Source organism: Elaeis guineensis, chromosome 8, assembly GCF_000442705.2.
Source record: "Elaeis guineensis isolate ETL-2024a chromosome 8, EG11, whole genome shotgun sequence".
Taxonomy (NCBI): Eukaryota; Viridiplantae; Streptophyta; class Magnoliopsida; order Arecales; family Arecaceae; genus Elaeis; species Elaeis guineensis.
In genome coordinates this window covers 11,375,040-11,392,394 of record NC_026000.2, presented here as the reverse complement: position 1 = coordinate 11,392,394, position 17,355 = coordinate 11,375,040, and the positions used below count along the sequence as shown (strand labels likewise).

Here is a 17,355-nt window from a genome sequence, read left to right as displayed (position 1 = left end):
TGGCACCTAACTAATTTGGATTGTATCTCATGAATTCTCTCTCCTTTGATTTTCTTTCTCCACTTGATTTATGAAACCAATGAAAGATTTTTAATCCCATCACTTCGAATCTGATTTGATCCAATAGTCAAACTTTGGATCGTTTATGTCCTAATTAGATTTTGATCAGATGAAATTAGACGATCAGACCAATTTAGACGATAGTATACGGATGTTCATCAATTTTATTTTTCTTAATTGTTTCGGTCCATTCTAATTATTGAAATTAATCCTGTATATGATTGTGGATGTTTGATCATGGGATATCGCGATATGATCTACGAACAAAATTTTTGAAAGAAAATTTATAGAATTATATGGATTATTGGAATGCATTTGAGGTAAGTAATGTTTCACTTTTTTTAGATTTATCGATAAATTATAATATATTTTCTGACATAATTTGTTAAATGATGCATGAATTGGATGAATGATATTTTGTTATGAAAATATCATATTTTGATATGTTATGATGAAACATGATTGAATATATTGATTTCATAATGCATTATATTGATTGATTTTAATACTACATGATTATATGTTTTCTTATCGAAATTAGAATATGAAACATGATTTATGAAGAATTCTGATATAAGAACAATATGAATTGACAACCTGACTATGCAAAGAACCCCGCCAATGGGGGCATATATATTGGTAATTAATTTATCCTGAAAGTTTATGTCGCCAGCGAGACCAGCGACAAACCGCCAGGGAGATCAACGATTCTGAAAGACTTTGCTGTCAGATGATTCGCAGCTCACCGTAAGAAGATACACGGTATTATGACTCTGCCACAGAAAAAATATGGTCATAGCTCATGGTTGATAAAAAGAACTTAAGAATGAAAAAAAGTTGAAATCTTGAAAGAAACTCGAATTTTCGAAAAAGAAATGAATTGGCATGAACTATGTTGCATAATCAAAATTAATTTCGAATTGATGAACTCAATATGCTTATTTTCTATAAATGATTATTTACTTAAATGCCTGATGAAATCTGTTGAAAGTGATCATTGCTTACTGGGCTGTCTAGCTCATTACCTCCTATTTTTACTGTTCTTACAGATGTCGAGAATTTAAGATGATACAAGATATGAATGGAAGAATGATTAGAAGCAGAATCTCTGTACTTTTATTTTAAATTGAAAGTCTTATTGAATTAAATGTAAGGCTTATTGAATATTGTAAAAGTTATTGAGATATTAAAGTTGAAATTTGGATTGTTATCTTTTCGATTTAAATTATTGACTAATTGTTCCGCTGTGAAGTATTGATATCGTGATAAGATGCCTTGTATGCTTGTGAGAAGAGTTTTCTATGAGTATGCGGCGGTTGTCATAATCTTCGATTCATAATCTCGGATCGGAGACTTGACAGATCCCTGATAGATCTGTAGATGGGGCATATTTACATTGTCGTAAAGGATCCTAGATGTGGAGGGGGATAAAATCTTTCTTAACAATCCAAGTCTCACCAAACTCTTTTTGACTTGGCAGATATATCTACAAGTAAACCATCTCCATTAGTGTTTGTCATTATATACGGAGAGACACTTGCTAGCTAGTGCAGATATATCTACAAGTAAACAAAACAACCGACCTGACTAGTTAAGAGCAATGGTCCACGGCACCTACTTTGACAACAACCGAACTCATGGTGGGCCTCGCCTCTACCTACAAGTGTGACGAAATCTTGGGTACGCGTTTGATGTTTTCAACTAGGGGACTGGACGAATTCTTGCAGTTTGGACATAAACGAGCTCCATATCAGCTATTCTAGATGTTGAAACAAATGCAAAGTCTGCAAGTAGCCAAGATGCACGTCATTGAGATGACCCGTGTTAATCATGATGCACCACCAAGATTATCATAGACATTCGATTCCTGTATCCTTAGAGACAGTAAGCTATACTTCCGTTATCTGGAAGAAATTTCTTCTAGCTATATTTTGATTGCAGCCTAGTTGATATCACCCCCTAATATAGCTTTATGTACTATATATATATATATATATATATATCCTTTCAGCTTTACATGTGCCTTCCCCAGAGGCCGTCCATAGCGTTATTAGGCGTCCGGACCAGGACAGAAACTAGGCCTTTCCTACGACAGCCCCTTGTGCCAGCCCCACTACTCAGGCACGTGCTTACCACATGGTTACACAGTCGGTTGTTTTATTCACCTCTCTGAGTTCTCACCGAGAGAAGGTCCTGCGCACCCAGTGCGGTGCCATAAAGTTGGCGTGAAACACATCATTCAATCGCATTTGAATATATAGCCATCATTTTTCATCATATATATATATATATATATATATATATATATATATATATATATATAATATTTATAATTTTATTTTTTATTTAAAATTTTAAATAATAAAATATTTTTAAAAAAAATTTATAATATATATATATATAATAATATTTTAATATCTATAATTTTATTTTTTTATTTAAAATTTTAAATAATAAAAATATTTTTTTTAAAAAAAATTATAATATCGTATAGTCGTATTATGACAATTTATGGTTAAATTATAACTTTTTTTCACAAAAAAAGTGTTATAATTTTTTTTTCAAAAATTATGAAGAGAGATATTTTCATCAATAAAAAATTATAAAATTTTAAAATGATGAAAATATCTTTCTCTTCTGTATGATATTTTGTATGAAGAAAGTAATAATTTGACCGTAGAATGTCATAATATGATCACGAGATATCATAATTTTTTCAGAAAAAAAATTATTTTTATAATTCAAAATTTTAATAAAAAAAATAGACTTACAAATATTAAATACGCATTAAAAAGTAGAAGCTACGTGGCCCAATCAGATGGAACGATGTATTTTTTTTATATTGGATGCGATGTATAAAGAATTACTTTTCTGACCGATATGCAAGTGGGTCTTTTTTTTGCTTTGGGGTTGAGACACCTGCGTTATGAGCCCATCAAGGTATGTACCCATGAGAAAGTTTTAGTGTATGTGCGGTGCAATAAAATTAATGTGGAGCACACCATCCAATCATATTAGAGCACGTAACCATTGTTTTTTAATGCATATTTAATAGCATATTTAATGTCTGTAGTTTTACATTTTTGTTTAAAATTTTGAATGACGAAACTATCCCTCCTCTTCTGAAAAAATTATGACATCATGTGATCAAATTATGATTTTCCGCGTACAAAATCTCATAATTTTTCTTTCAGAAGTCATTAGAAGTTATAAAAAGAGAAAGACATTTTCATCATTGAAAATTTATGAAATTTTTAAATGATGAAAATATATTTTCCTTCTTTATGATAATTTGTGTGCAGGAAATTATAATTTGACTGCAGGATGTCATAATATGGTCACGAGATGTCATAATTTTTTTAGAAAAAGAAAGATATTTTTATCATTTAAAATTTTAAATAAAAAAATAGATTTATAGATATTAAATGTGTATTAGAATATGGTAACTATGTGATCAATGTATTTTTTTTTTATACCGGATATGGTGTGCAAAGAATTACTCACGTACCTATTGTGTGGCCTTTGCCTCCAAGGTCGCCGGAATCACCTAGTGGGCGCTGCTCCTTCGTTTTTGGTTGGGTTGGTTGCTCATGCGGGCTGGCTGGTCCCTGGCGAGCCGGATCATAAGGAGGAACCGTTAGGTGGCATTAGATTAATACTTGAGCTTATTATTTATCGCGTGTTGTGAATGCAATCACCGCAAAAGAGAAAAGACTGTCATTAATGGTTTTATCAGAAGTTACTTATTTTTCACCATTATACATTGACGACAGTAACACCAGCGAAGCGGGATGAAATACACGCATGGGTTCAAGCATAAGATGACTTCTATAGAGCAAAAAAAAAAAAAAAAAAAGCATAAGATGACGTGGAATAAAAAAAATCCAACATAATAGCAGATTACTGGTCACGAAACGAATGGCAGGGGGGCATCATAGCAATTAAAGAAGCTATAGTCACGGCCAATCCAGACAGTTTAAAGGAAAGGTTGATGTAGATTGAATTTCCTTGAGAGGTAGTGATCTTACCTTTTCCTAATGTAGTGATTATTGCTGTAGTATATTTTTTTGCTATAATTAGCCAGATGTTATTTTTTCAGTTAGGGGATCTTATTTTGGTTTTTGTACTTTCCTAGCTTAGTTTCTTACTCTAGAATGATCTCTCTCCATAGGAAGTTTCTTATTCTAGAGGGAGAATATCTCTATCAATACTCATTATGACCACTCAATTAAGATGGTTCGGCATTGATAAATTTTCCAGAGATTTTTTCTCCAATTTTCAAGACTTGTCCAAGTCTTTCTATCCCATCGCATTTTCGTTCTACATCAAAGGGAGTCCCAAGGGTGTAAACCCTCAAGCATGTATTTATGCATGCAAGCACTTAGGGATCAACTTCGGAGAACACCAGATGCCCAAGGCCACAGGAGACAGATACAGACTGCACCATTCCTTCAAAGAAACTAATTTGTGTTGACGTTTTTGTTCCGAAGCAAGACCTTACGAATTTGAGATTCTGAAGAACTTCACAGTAACTGAAACCATGTCATAACTGATAATTCCACAAAAATCAAATGTTTATCTCCAAACCCTAATCCCTAAAGTTACTGGCAGTTTCGAGCCAAGCCCCATATTTGCTTCATCCACCAAGAAGGGAGAGAGGAAGGAAAAGATCGAGAAGAGAGAAGAGTATGGAGCAGATAGGAGAGATTGGAGCAATGTGATCGATTTTACTCTCCTTTGGCAGTATGTGATCGATTTATTCAGCCAGGCTGCATGACTGCAGTCGCGCAGGGACATCACCAACTGGTTCACATTTGCTCCTAAAGTTATTGAGAACGGTGCCACTCCTCGTTTTTTTGATCAAAGTGGACTGCAGGAAGACACTCAAGAAACCAGGAACTCCCAAATCCACCAGTTATTCGCCTGACAGATTAAGCTGGTGCCGTGCCATGATCCACACGAGCCATCATTTCATCCCAGATCGATACCGAACTAATCGTACCGTCTACTTGGAATTAACAAACAATTGGATTCCAAAACAGATTTTCTTATAAATATATTGTATATCATATCTACAAAAATATGCAATAAACAATAAATATGGTACCACAGTGAAATCATTACACGATTGTCAAGTAAGCTGCCGGGGCAGTGATAAAAGTGGACTTCATCACCCCACAACACCATGGTCAACAACTACTGGTACAGAAGAACGTGAGAGAAGAAATGCGAGCCAGCTCCACTTCCTCAAGCAGTGAATGAACCACCACTGTACACATAGCACAGCAGGTGCTGAATAACCGGACCTGTAATATATGTCGTACAAATTATACATAAAATTTTAAAAGTACCAGAAAAGGGATGAAAATTGTTGCATTTCTGATCAGCTTCAGGTATTGTAATCCAAAAAAATAGAAAACTGAACAAAAAATGATCACCTATGAGTTTACAGGTTTGCCATTCAATCTGGGAAAGGGATCTTGTTTGCTGAGGACAACTACTTTGCTTTTGTGAGCAAAGTAACCCTTAATTAGATTCTTATAAATGAGAATGGCCATAATACACTCCACCTGAAATGGGGGAAAGAAGTAAACAAACGGATTATCTTCGTTAAAAACAAAGATTAAGGCAGACATTGCAATCAACAAGATTACCTCATCAACATCCATGTCCATTTCGAGCCATTTCAATGCTTTTGCTATCACTTCCAACTTCATTTGATGTGCTCTGCTAGGGTCCTTTTGTTTTTGAATGATGTAGCTGGCAAAAAGAAATCATAAGCTAATATTTCTAGAGATTGGAACCACGCTGGTAGAAAACTTGACCATTTGGTATGTCCGATAGAACTTACATCTTTTTGACCAATCTTTGGTAAACTTGGAGCTCCAGCTTCTCCAGAACAAGGTAAACACCTGATTTCAAGAATCTAATGGACCAGAAGTATCAGAAACAGAAGTCTTAAATTATGTTTTATGTGTAGTGATGAGGGAACATACTGGTCCTCATGCTCTCGCAGGGCTCGTCTGAGAAGTCTGAGATCTCCCCTTTTAAGCGCATTTATAACATCTTTATACTGAAAATGACAAACAAAATAACCCCTAACGATCTAAAACCTTATGAAATAACAAAACTTATAACTACTGAAGGTCAAGTTTGGATTTTGAAAGAACAAATCCCAATTACAAGATCATTGTCCGCCATGCGGATAGCTCATGACTTCCTGGCAGGCTCAGTAGGAGCCTTAAAGCTCATTTATATTCAATATCCCTTTCAATAATCCACACTAAGATGGTTTGTTTTGGCTCTTATATATGAAGACATGCAGTTTTACATAAAATCCAATCATTCTTTCAAATTTAGCATTTAAAATATATATATATATATACGAAACATTTTATGATTCTCTTCCTTTTTTTACTCTCCCAGCAATCCATCATCTTTAAGCAGAGAACCCTTTTATCTAACTGAACACACAATATAATGACACAAAAACAGCAGCCATCCAGGAAATAGGAATAAAAGGAAACCATTAAATCTGTACTTACAGAACGATGCATAACTGAGGAAAAAAAACAAAAGCACTAACCACAGAATGGACATGCCGTGGATTGGATGCCAGTAAGGCCGTAAACCTGCTTCTCAAAAGACATAGTTATTGTAGAACCTAGACAACTACTGACATCATCAAACTTGTACAAACCAACATAAATGCCTATGTTTCGAAGGTGGTTGGAAACAAAAACCAAAATAGGATTTAACTTGAGTCAGCCCCTCTATGAGTGGTACATGCAGACAACATCACATTAAATCCAACTGAATAAGCAGGGAATGGTGAAATTATTGTCTGCAGGTCATTCTACATGTCATCATAATACAACTAAAATGAAGCTCAAAACCTTGGTCCAAAAGCAAATTACCCAGTGAAAAGTAAACGCTGGAAAATGTTACCTCCGAAACTTAAATCAGACAGACAAAATGCAACCTGGCAGGCTGGCACATGCCTTCATATAATAGTATAGGGCTAGGAGTACGCATGCTTCATATGGGTTTTGCTGGCTACCAGGATCCTCGAAAGTCATTTGTAAAATTCAGTAGATTATTATGCAACTTAAATTATCCTTGGAAAAGGAGAAGTTCTGCTTCAAAGAGCTTGGTAAAGAGCTTGGTAGACAGGAAGAGGAAAAAAGAAGCATGTTTTATTTAGATTTCTGAGGTTCAGAATACTGGAAATGGAAGGACAAAAAGTACCCTCATTTTCCTCTTCCATAAGGCCATTGATATTACTTTTTTTCAAGAGGATTTTGATAGAAACCAAAAGGTTCGGGTTTCCAATCATCTGGAAAACGGTTTTTGGATTTTAGATTTTTGTTGAACCAAATTAATAGTACGCTGTGTTTTCTGGGGAGTGTATTCTTCTGTTTTTCTTCCTTACAACCAGCAAGACTTTTAAAGAATATGCAATAAATTTTTGGTTCTGAGAAAGAAGGTGAATATGAGAAGCAGGGTCACTGGTCATAATGCACAAATGACATGCATGGTGACTCGATCAAAAAAAAAAAGCTAAGTTTTGCGATAATCTGTACAACTAGTAGCATATGTTTAGAACTTAATTCTGATTCATTTTCTATTTGTTAATTGATTTCAGCTACAATTTTTAGGGATCATAACTTTAGATCCATGAATTGTTTCTTACATATAGTATACGATCTGGGGTTTCTTAGTAGGATGCATCTTTTGGATGTACTAAATGCCATAATTTGGCCATTCTTAACTATGTGCTTATGGATTGAAATTGCTAGATGGAATCAGGGTTGCAGTTTTCTTTTTTTCTTTTTTAGTAGAGGAGGGGGGATCATTAGTGTACTTGAAGGTCTAAGTAGTACTGTCAAAATGGACTGGTCCGGCCGGGCCTACAAGGGCCTAAAATTTGATGGGCCGGACCGAGCTAGGCCCAGCCCAAAAATGGGACACAATATAGCCGGCCCAGCCTAGCCTTTTAAGGGCCGTGGGCAGGGCCAGACCAGCCCAGCCCATGGGCCTTAAACCTCAAATAATTGAAGAGTGAAGAGTGAAAAAAAGAGAGGCAGAGAGTCCAAAAGAGGGAGAGCCTCGAGCAGTCGAGCCTAGAGAGTAGAGAGAGATCGATAGAGCCTGAGGAGAGGCTGGAGGCGGTGCAGATCTGACTTAGAGAGTGGAGAGACCGGAGAGCCAGAGAAGGAGGAGCCGCGGCCAGATTTGACACGGAGGTGGCGGCGTCTCGAGCAGTCGAGCCTGAAGAGTGGAGAGAAACTGAGAGAGCCCGAGGGGTGGCAACGTGGATCTAACTCAGAGAGTGGAGAGATCGAGAGAGCCCGAGGAGGAGGAGCTGCGGTCGGATTTGACTCGGAGGTGGCGGCGCCGACGAGGAGGAGGGGGTTCATTCGGAGGTTGGATGGAGGGGCGTTCGTCGGCGAAAAGGAGGGGTCCGAAGGAGGGGGATCGCCTGGAGGTTGGATGGAGGGAAGTCCGTCGACAGAAGGGAGAAGGGGGCCGGCGTATCTTGATTCGTGATCGAGTTCGGAGGCTGGAGGCGGCGGCGGCGGCGATAAGGAGGAGAGATCTGTAGAGCTGGGAGGCAAAAGGGAGAGAAACTGGCGGAGATGGTCATCCTGCTGGTCAGCGGCAGCGGCCGGCGATGTGGGGCAGCAGGGCTCAGGAGTCAGGGATTAAAAAATAAATAAGATTTCTTTTTTAAGTTTTCATGGCCCACTCGGGCTAGCCCGGCCCAACCTATATTAGCCCTTGGGTTGATGTGGGACGGGCCAAATAGGCCCGATTGTTATTTGGGCTATTCATATGGCAGCCCAGCCCACCCCATTTATAGGGTTGGGCCGGGCCGGCCCTGTGGGCCAAGCCCATTTTCACAGCCCTAGGTCCAAGAGAGGGCAGGTCTTGGTGCAACGGTGAGACTGCCGAACATAGTTCGCCGAACCACCCCGAACCAACCGTACCGACAACTAACCGACACGGTTCGAATGTCCGATTCAGAATGCTAGCGAAGATGGAGTGAGGGAGAAGGAAAGAGAGACAGAGAGAGAGAGAGAAGAGAAAAGTAAAAGAAAGAGAAAGGCCAATGATGGCCCCCCAACGTCGCCGGAGGGCAGCCGAATATCCGAGCCTCCGCGGTCCTCTGTGAGATGCAAGAAGAGAGAGAGATAGAGAAAGAGAGAAGGGGGGTGAAGGGAGGGGAAGGCCGCAGCCCTCCAATGGCTGCCGCCAGCATCTCGACCGGCCTCTCTTTCCTTCCCTCCATCTCCCTCCCTCCTCCCTCTTTCTCTCTCTTTTCCTCCCCAGTTCATCCCCCATTTTCGCGTCGATTTGAACATGATATGATCCAGTACGATGACGTACCAACTCATACCGCCGGTTGGCTGACAAGGGATGCGATTCCGAGTCGGCAATTCTTGCTGCTAGACTTTCAAAATATGGAAACAGCCTCTCTACAAGCAAGGATAAAGTTGTTTATGCCTGACCCTCAAACCTGCAGTCACAGGAGCTTCGTGCACTAGGACGTTCTTTTTATTATTATTATTATTATGCAACTAAAATTTTGCATCGAATCAAGCACTAAAGAAAGCATATTCATTAACCCAGACAGCCCAAGCAGTTTGCTACCTCTTGGAGTGGTAACAGCCTCAAAGTCAAGCCAAGACAAGGCTATCCATTCAGTCATGTACTAAGTTAAGGTAATGATCTATCAAGACCCCTAGAAAGACCTCATGAAGCCTCCACTAGGTAGGTTGGGCGTGATTATCTGGATGGAGTCTGGGAAAACATAGGGAAGGAACTGCTGCTTGGCTGCAGTATGATTGGCAGCAAGGTACCATCACAGTTACACAGTCCAGGCAGGCATAACAGTCCCTTTCAGTTTAATCTAGTAAAAAGGCATCCAAGAGACTCAATACACCACCCATAAGCAAGCTATCTATGTATCTATGTATATAAATATATGTATAAAAAGCTATTAGCTTTTACTAAGTTTTGGCCAAAAAGATCAGTTCCAGATGTAACCAGAGGAACTGGCCTTGAATTGGATCAAAATTCAATGAAACTATCAAAAATCAAGCAGTTTCAGGCGGTGAAAAGTTCAACCTTGGCGCATTATCTATAGTGAGCTTCTTGACATGTGCCTCAACCTATCACAAATAAATCAGGATTTTTTATTAACTTAAAGGTCATTGTATCATAGGATATATTCTCATTTTTTATGACAGTTGAGATTTCATTTTGAATTAGATCTTATAAAAATCTCACTATATCATCACTGTTTCAGTTCATTATCATTACCCATATTACTCTAGCTCGAATAAGAATCTGTCACTATCTAGCTTTATGCATCACAGCGATGCTAAATTGGTTTGTTAGCTTAAATCAAACAATTAAGGTGGAAAATAAATGACATAAGTGTGAGAATAACACAAGAATTTATCTATATAAAGCTTTATATAAAAGTTTTAGAATAGGCTCTCGCTCAAGGAAAGAAAGAGCCTTAACTATCTTTGGAACATTAAACTTTTATTAAAAAAAAAAAAACTCAAACAATAATCAGCAAAGAAATCTAGGATGATCTAAGTCCTTTTCAAACACAACTAAAAATATGGTAAGGAAAAAAAAAGACATTTCAAGCTTTCAAGATTCAGTCTTCTCCAAACAAAACAAGATACTTCATTTAATAATGCAGAGGGGTAGAAAATAGGAGAAATAAAGATCATACCTCGAGCAGATTATACTTCTCAAGAAGCCCCATTTTAGGCAAGATACCTATTGAAAGCTTTACCGGAACGAGATACTTCAGAATCATCCTATTTCCAAAAAATTAAACAAATTAGTTTATGAATTTGACAAAATAAATATAGGTATTAAAGCTTATTCCTACCTAGAGATATGCCTGATATTATTACTACTACAATGACATTTGCGCTTCCATAAAGATAAATGGCAGACACCACAAAAAATGTGCACCTGGTAGTGAGACATACCTTATGTTAGCTTCGCTCCGAGGATCGCAATGCATTAGGGCATACATTAGTTTCTGATCAGCCTGTACATCATGAAAAGAGAGGGAAAAAGTTTGTCTAGATGTAGCCTAGTCTTAGACAGAGAACTTAGGATGGTCCGAAAAGTGCTCTCATTTACTAATAATAAGTTCCTCAACTGTTACATCATTCATGCACCCACTAAAGATATGTATAAATATACATACACAAATATGTGTGCATTTAATGTCACATCATGCATGCACTGAGCTATATGTACATACATATATGCATACATACATGCACACACATACATATATACATACATGCATCCATCCATACACATACATCCATACATAGATACATGCATACACATACATATGTACAAACACACATACATACATACACCCATACATGCGTACACACATACACATAAAACAGATGCATGTATCCATGAACTAGAACTTTTTGAAAGTACCTGAAAGGAAAAGAAGAAGAAGGAAACATCGGATCAAATATAGACAAAGACAACTGGTTCCATCATCCTATTGACATGAAGAATTGGGATGCCCATTGTCTCTGTTGTTTGGGATCTATCTCTAGTAATTACAACACAAGCTTCTCTTACATGCAATAATCACAGCAATCCACACTTCCACCCACCATTATCACAGACATGCAAGCTTCCTCTCACAAGCATTGCATGCGTTAGAAATTACTATAAGCATACTAAACAGCTAAAAAATCTCACTTTAGTTTAAATATCATGCATGCATTTTGATTTAGAGTTAAAGTGAATATATCATTCAGCTTTAACATCTATTTGATGATCTTGGTCTGAAAAGCAATAGAGGAAATGGAATGTCAATGAAAGTCAAAAAGTTAAATTTTAAACTTTACTTACAGCAAGAAAATTTTCATTAAAAACTTCCAAGCGGCCTGTATAATACATGTAGGTGACCTGTTGAAGCATTGAGATAAAAGTGGATTGAGTGGTCAGCACAGCAATTGCAAGTCAAAAGCAAGGAAACAGAACGAACGTCACCACTAAACTTATCAGCAAAACATATAAAATAACTCTGCCTGACCTTGTCTCTAGCTGGAAATTCCTCAAAATCAAATATTCGAGCAGTCTCAATACTTCTTATGACACTGCGACACAGATGCACTGTACCAAGCTGCAAATTTTGACTTTCAAACCTTAGCATGGAGTTAATGGACATGCGCATGCGCATGCACACATAAACGACATCCCAGAAGAATAGAATCGGAACAAGGACTCAAACAGAAAGCTAAGTACATATAAGAAACAACCTTGAAGTATATTTTGAATAATTGGCAGGTCACATATAAAGCTCCAACACGTTTGGGGCCTTTACCCTGAAAAAATGAAGGCCCACCAAGATGAGCACGGTACAAAATACCAAAAAAAAAAAAAAGAGTAAAGGAACATAAAGATCAAATTATGAATAGATAGAAGCTCATGGAGGCAGAAGAGTAAAAAAGCTGAAATTTGTTGACATAATAAAAGGAACAAAAAGTGCAATCAAAATCGTTGTGTGCATGTATCCATCCTCACAAGCAACCAAGAAGAATTAAATTAAAAAGGATCGTACAGGATCAAATAATTAACATGTAAGTGTTCATGAAAGCAAAAATAATAAAGGGCTAGCTGATTAAAGAAGATTAAATGTATGAAAATGTCAGTCAAGCCTGTAAGCCACTTGCAAGATGCATTCATTGATGTAAATTATAAGGTACATCTTTAGCATCAATAAGATCTGTTTGGTTTGGAGAAATAATGGTCTAAGTCTTTCTTCTTTTTTGTTTAACTGAAAGAAATTATTTCTGTTGCTTCTTCCAACCCCTCCCCCCTTCTCTTCAATTCTAACACTGGTTATTTTCAGACAGAGCTTGGGATATGAAAGGAGTTTGGATAGAATTCAATCAATATCCTTCATTGATGGTCATATATTTGCAAGGAAGGGAAAGGGTATATTCGTGACACTGAACCCTGGATGTGTTTCTTAGGACTGGATCTGAATTTTTGCTTGCCTAATTCTGAAATCTTCATATTCTTGTTTTTTTGGTAAACCTTGAAGTGTGACAAATATCTTATCAGCAATACCTATGCAATTGTGCACTTCAGTCATTATATTAAGCCAGTATTACCTATGATAAACCTTATAAGTGAAGAACAAGGGCTAATGGAATACTTGGTCACGCTAACTCGAAAGCAATCCTACCACTTAAGAAGTCAACATGGGAAACTCACCCAAGCTTATGACATATAGCCCAGTCAAGTGTAATGGCCTGACCAACCCATAATAATTTGCCCGTTACTTTGGGTCACCATGAGGTTTGCCAAACCAGATTACAGCAACACTGAATAGGTATTGTCTTTGTTCTTCCAAAGCCCAATCCTCATTATCATAATTAGACATTGCAATCAATTTATCTTCAATTCCCACCTCTCTTCCATAAGAACATTAGAGTTCACTCTGATCCATTGGTGGTCCCTTTTTAATAGTATGTCATGTCATTCCACTTGAGTTCCCACAATGAAAATGAGATGGATTTTCTGGCCAAACAACCTATCCATCATAGTTCTGAAATAAAGAGAATTCTTCCCTTTTGGACTAGGCGCATCGCATGTGAAATACCTGGAACTTAAAGGATAACTGTTGCCTAAAAAAGTTCTGAGAGAGGTGCAGATGAAAGAATTATATACTGTGAGCTCTTTAGTTTCAGTGGATCTTCAAAAGGTTTCAAGTGGGTTGAACCAACCTCATAAAGAAACAGGATCTTTCTTATGGAGGGTGTCTATTCTAATATCAAACAGCTAATTCATGGGATAGAAAGAGGGTGTAGCAAAAAAATACATGGGCAACTTGGCAAGAAGCCATGACCTTATGGTGTTCTTTCTGAAATTCTTTGACAAGATGAATACTCTGAAAAACAAAAATTAATATAAAGGTTATAAAGATTTTGCATCAAGGCCGTTATGCAAACACAAGTTTCCCTCTGACAAATGACCAGATGTTTAAATCACAAGGAATCTTTTCTAGTAATACATATACAGGGGGACCAAATAATCAAGAGATCTCCAATAAACATCATAGTAATTAATACCAAAAAATAACGAACCAAAAATTTCTTGGCAGTTGCTAACATGTATTCAAAATAATTCGACCACGTACAATGTAATTGAAGATCGTGCTACTAAAAGCAATTATTTTATCCATGAGACAACAATTATAATGTTAATTCAATGTATGCAGCAAAATAGAACCGAATCAAAAACATGATTAAGCTTCAATCATATACCGCAAGAGCCCCGAAGACCCTCATCAGGAACGAGCCGGCTCCCTGCAGCTTCTCTGGATTCTTCCCACTCAGCGCCAGCTCTCTGTCAGCCTAAAAGAACCCAAAATCCATAAAGTCAAGAAACCCTAAACTTTAAAAAAGAAAAAAAAAAGGTAAAGAACAATCAAAGCACGCACTTTCTCGGCAAGAACCCGTATCTCAAGCGCCACAGTATGCATCGCTTCCATCGCCCACCCCGTTTCCCAGTTCCGAAACTCCAGCAGAAACGCGCTGAAACCCCACCATGAAGCAAATAGTCAAGAACCAAAAAATCGGCCTTCAAAACAATATCCAAGTTTCGAGAAGTGGGAGAGCGAGTATCTACTTTGCGGCCTTCTCAAAGGCAACGTAAGCGTCGACGAAGCGGCCGATTCGAAAGCTCTGAAGGCAGCGGAAGTGAGGGATGAGGATCTCTCCAAGAAGGGAGTATTTGTCCGTCTGATTCACTAATCGGCTGGAGTCCTGTTGGCCAAGAACCAATCTTTTTAGCACTTAATCGTAGGAGAACTTTTACTAGGGCTAATAGAGGGTTCAAGAAACACGGGGCGAGAGAGAACCTGGAAGACGTTGAGGGCGTCGGCGAGGGAGAGGAGGTAGGGGGAGTTGGAGGAGACTGCAAGGAGGGGCTTGAGGGCGGAGCCGTCCTGAGAGGAGACGGCATCGGAGAAGCGGGCCAGGTACTCGATGATGCGGCGGTGGGCTTCGCCCATGCTCAGATGTAACGCCATGGTATCGGAAGGACTTCGTCGGCGACGCAGTGGAGGGGAAAAGGAGAGCTTTAGGAGGAGTCCCAAGCGCAGTCGGACGGCTTAAGCGGCAATGTTGGATCCGGGCACCGCAGAAGACGTTACAAGTTTGGATGGTCGCCTCGTCATCCAGTCCTTTATATATATATATATATATATAAACGAGCGTCCATACCATCTTAATATGAATGCATATAAAAGATTAAAAAATAAAATATTTTAAAAACTCATAGATATATTTGATCCTGACATCAGATCTAATTATAAATATACTCAACTATACGAGAGACAATATAATTAACGATATTATTTGTCTCTTAAAAAATATATTAAATAGACACCGTAATGAAATCATGAATATAAATTCAGATATCATAAAGGAGCGAATGGACCTCCAACTACGTCATTTTATCCTGAATCTAATTGATAATAATGATATTCTTCCATGAGAATTTTTTTTGTCCGTAGATCCTATTTAGCACCACTATTTAGCACCACTAGCAATCTAATATTTATTTCCAATATGATAATTTTTATTCGTCTCATCTATACCTCGCATCACACCACAATGAAATTTAATGGCTATTGAAGTTTGTACCACTTTCAACGATGCCAACGGCACACCATAAAGGATCCGAACTCGATAATGTTAGGCTCAGACGAGGAAGGCCAAAGTTACTCAGTGATAATCCTAATGTAATGATATTTATAAATTTTGTCTCGAAGTTAATAATATAATTAATCACAACTCCAATAGCTTGCTAGGATAATAATAGGTAACATAATGGTCCAAGATGACGTTGATTTCAAGAATATATGATGGTGAACTGGTGCATGTCCGGATAACCACATCTTTTACTTAGTAATTGGTGGTCTTAGGATCGAATCTTCAAGAATGCTTTTTTAGATATTATAACATATATGATTATGGTGCAAGTGGATCTTCTATTCTTTTATCCCTTTTTTTTTTTTTTTTTTTTGATAAAGGGGAATACTTTACTGATAAGAAGAAGTCATTCGTACAAGCGAGGGTAAGAAATAGAATAGCTAAAATATGACACAGATACAACACAAAAACAGTAAAATCAAAGGGATAAGTGCAGTCCTTGACCCAAATAACAATGAAAAATACAAAGGAAAAGATGACTAGGCAGAACTGATAACTTTGTTTAAGAAATCCTATTGACAAAACATAATCCAGAAGCTGAAGTAGCAATGAAGCCGAAAACTATAATTAAGCAAATCCATAGCTGCTATCCAAGCATAGAACTGCCGCAGCATATGGTGATACATAGAACAAGGCAACTGATGTTGTTCAGACCCGCTCCTAACAGTGAGACAGTAATGGACAATATCACTTGGGAGAAATAGAAAGTAGCAACGAAAGATCCCAAACTTAGTAATCCATAGAATAAATATAGAAATGCTAATACAGCTCCCATTAGGTAGCTCATCATCTAGGTTAAGTTTGATGAGCATAGAAATGACAAACATGGAAACATAACCCCTATCGATTATGCGGAACATAATCCAACAGGCGAAGTAGAAATGAAGTATAGAAATGCTACTAAGAAAATGCATAGCGGACAACCAAACAGAACCTTCTAAAAATCAGCATTTGCAATACTAAATTCTACATAAAAAAATCATAAAGACTAGTGATTGTGACATATGCTGAAGTAGAAAATTAGTGAACTGAGACTGCAGAGACTAACTCCCATCAGAACAATAAGAAGAAACAGTATCAAATAGACGATATAGAAAGCAGCAAGCAATGAACCAAAGCTTAGAAGATCAGAAAATCCAACCAATACAGAGCCCATCAAGAAGTTCTTTATTCCCATCAAGCCGAACATCATCTGGGAGTAAAAAACACAACAAAGTGCCTTTAAAAGTAAAATCATCACGGTCCTAATCAGGTAAGACATCAGCTGGGGACAAAGTGAGAACAAGAAGACTATGTAGAGTAGCCCATGATGATATTAATAAGGCAAACCAACGTATGAGAGTGAGATATATCAAGGCCTGCGATTCAACCGAAACTCAAGAATAATAAAAATGAAACAATGTATCCAATATATCCCAACCAATGGTTGAAAAAGACTAACTCCCGTCAGAAACAAATAAATAGAGAACATCATATGAGAGAAAAAGATAGCCCGCATCAA

General features: G+C 37.6%; 1 protein-coding gene across 1 annotated transcript; it reads right to left on the bottom strand.

Annotated features, from left to right (window-relative positions):
• Nucleotides 1-5,086: 5,086 nt before the first annotated feature.
• LOC105050067 (enhanced ethylene response protein 5) lies at nt 5,087-15,318 on the bottom strand. The gene is made up of 14 exons (XM_010929926.3): nt 14,999-15,318; nt 14,767-14,903; nt 14,579-14,672; nt 14,403-14,492; nt 12,390-12,455; nt 12,164-12,253; nt 11,980-12,036; nt 11,079-11,140; nt 10,814-10,901; nt 6,057-6,133; nt 5,912-5,986; nt 5,715-5,820; nt 5,499-5,630; nt 5,087-5,366 (listed from the first exon to the last, which is right to left on the bottom strand). Exons 1-13 carry the CDS (start codon nt 15,167-15,169, stop codon nt 5,499-5,501), a joined length of 1,245 nt encoding a protein of 414 aa, XP_010928228.1. The 5' UTR covers nt 15,170-15,318; the 3' UTR covers nt 5,087-5,366.
• Between the last annotated feature and the right edge of the window lie 2,037 nt (nt 15,319-17,355).

What these genes read in the sequence shown, in the direction of transcription:
- LOC105050067 (XM_010929926.3), bottom strand. Translation starts at nt 15,169, where the DNA reads ATGGCGTTACATCTGAGCATGGGCGAAGCCCACCGCCGCATCATCGAG. An exon ending in CAAAGATTGGTCAAAAAGAT is followed by an intron (nt 5,821 to 5,911) that starts GTAAGTTCTATC and finishes TCTTTTTGCCAG; the next exon opens with CTACATCATTCAAAAACAAA. An exon ending in TGGACATGGATGTTGATGAG is followed by an intron (nt 5,631 to 5,714) that starts GTAATCTTGTTG and finishes CCCCCATTTCAG; the next exon opens with GTGGAGTGTATTATGGCCAT.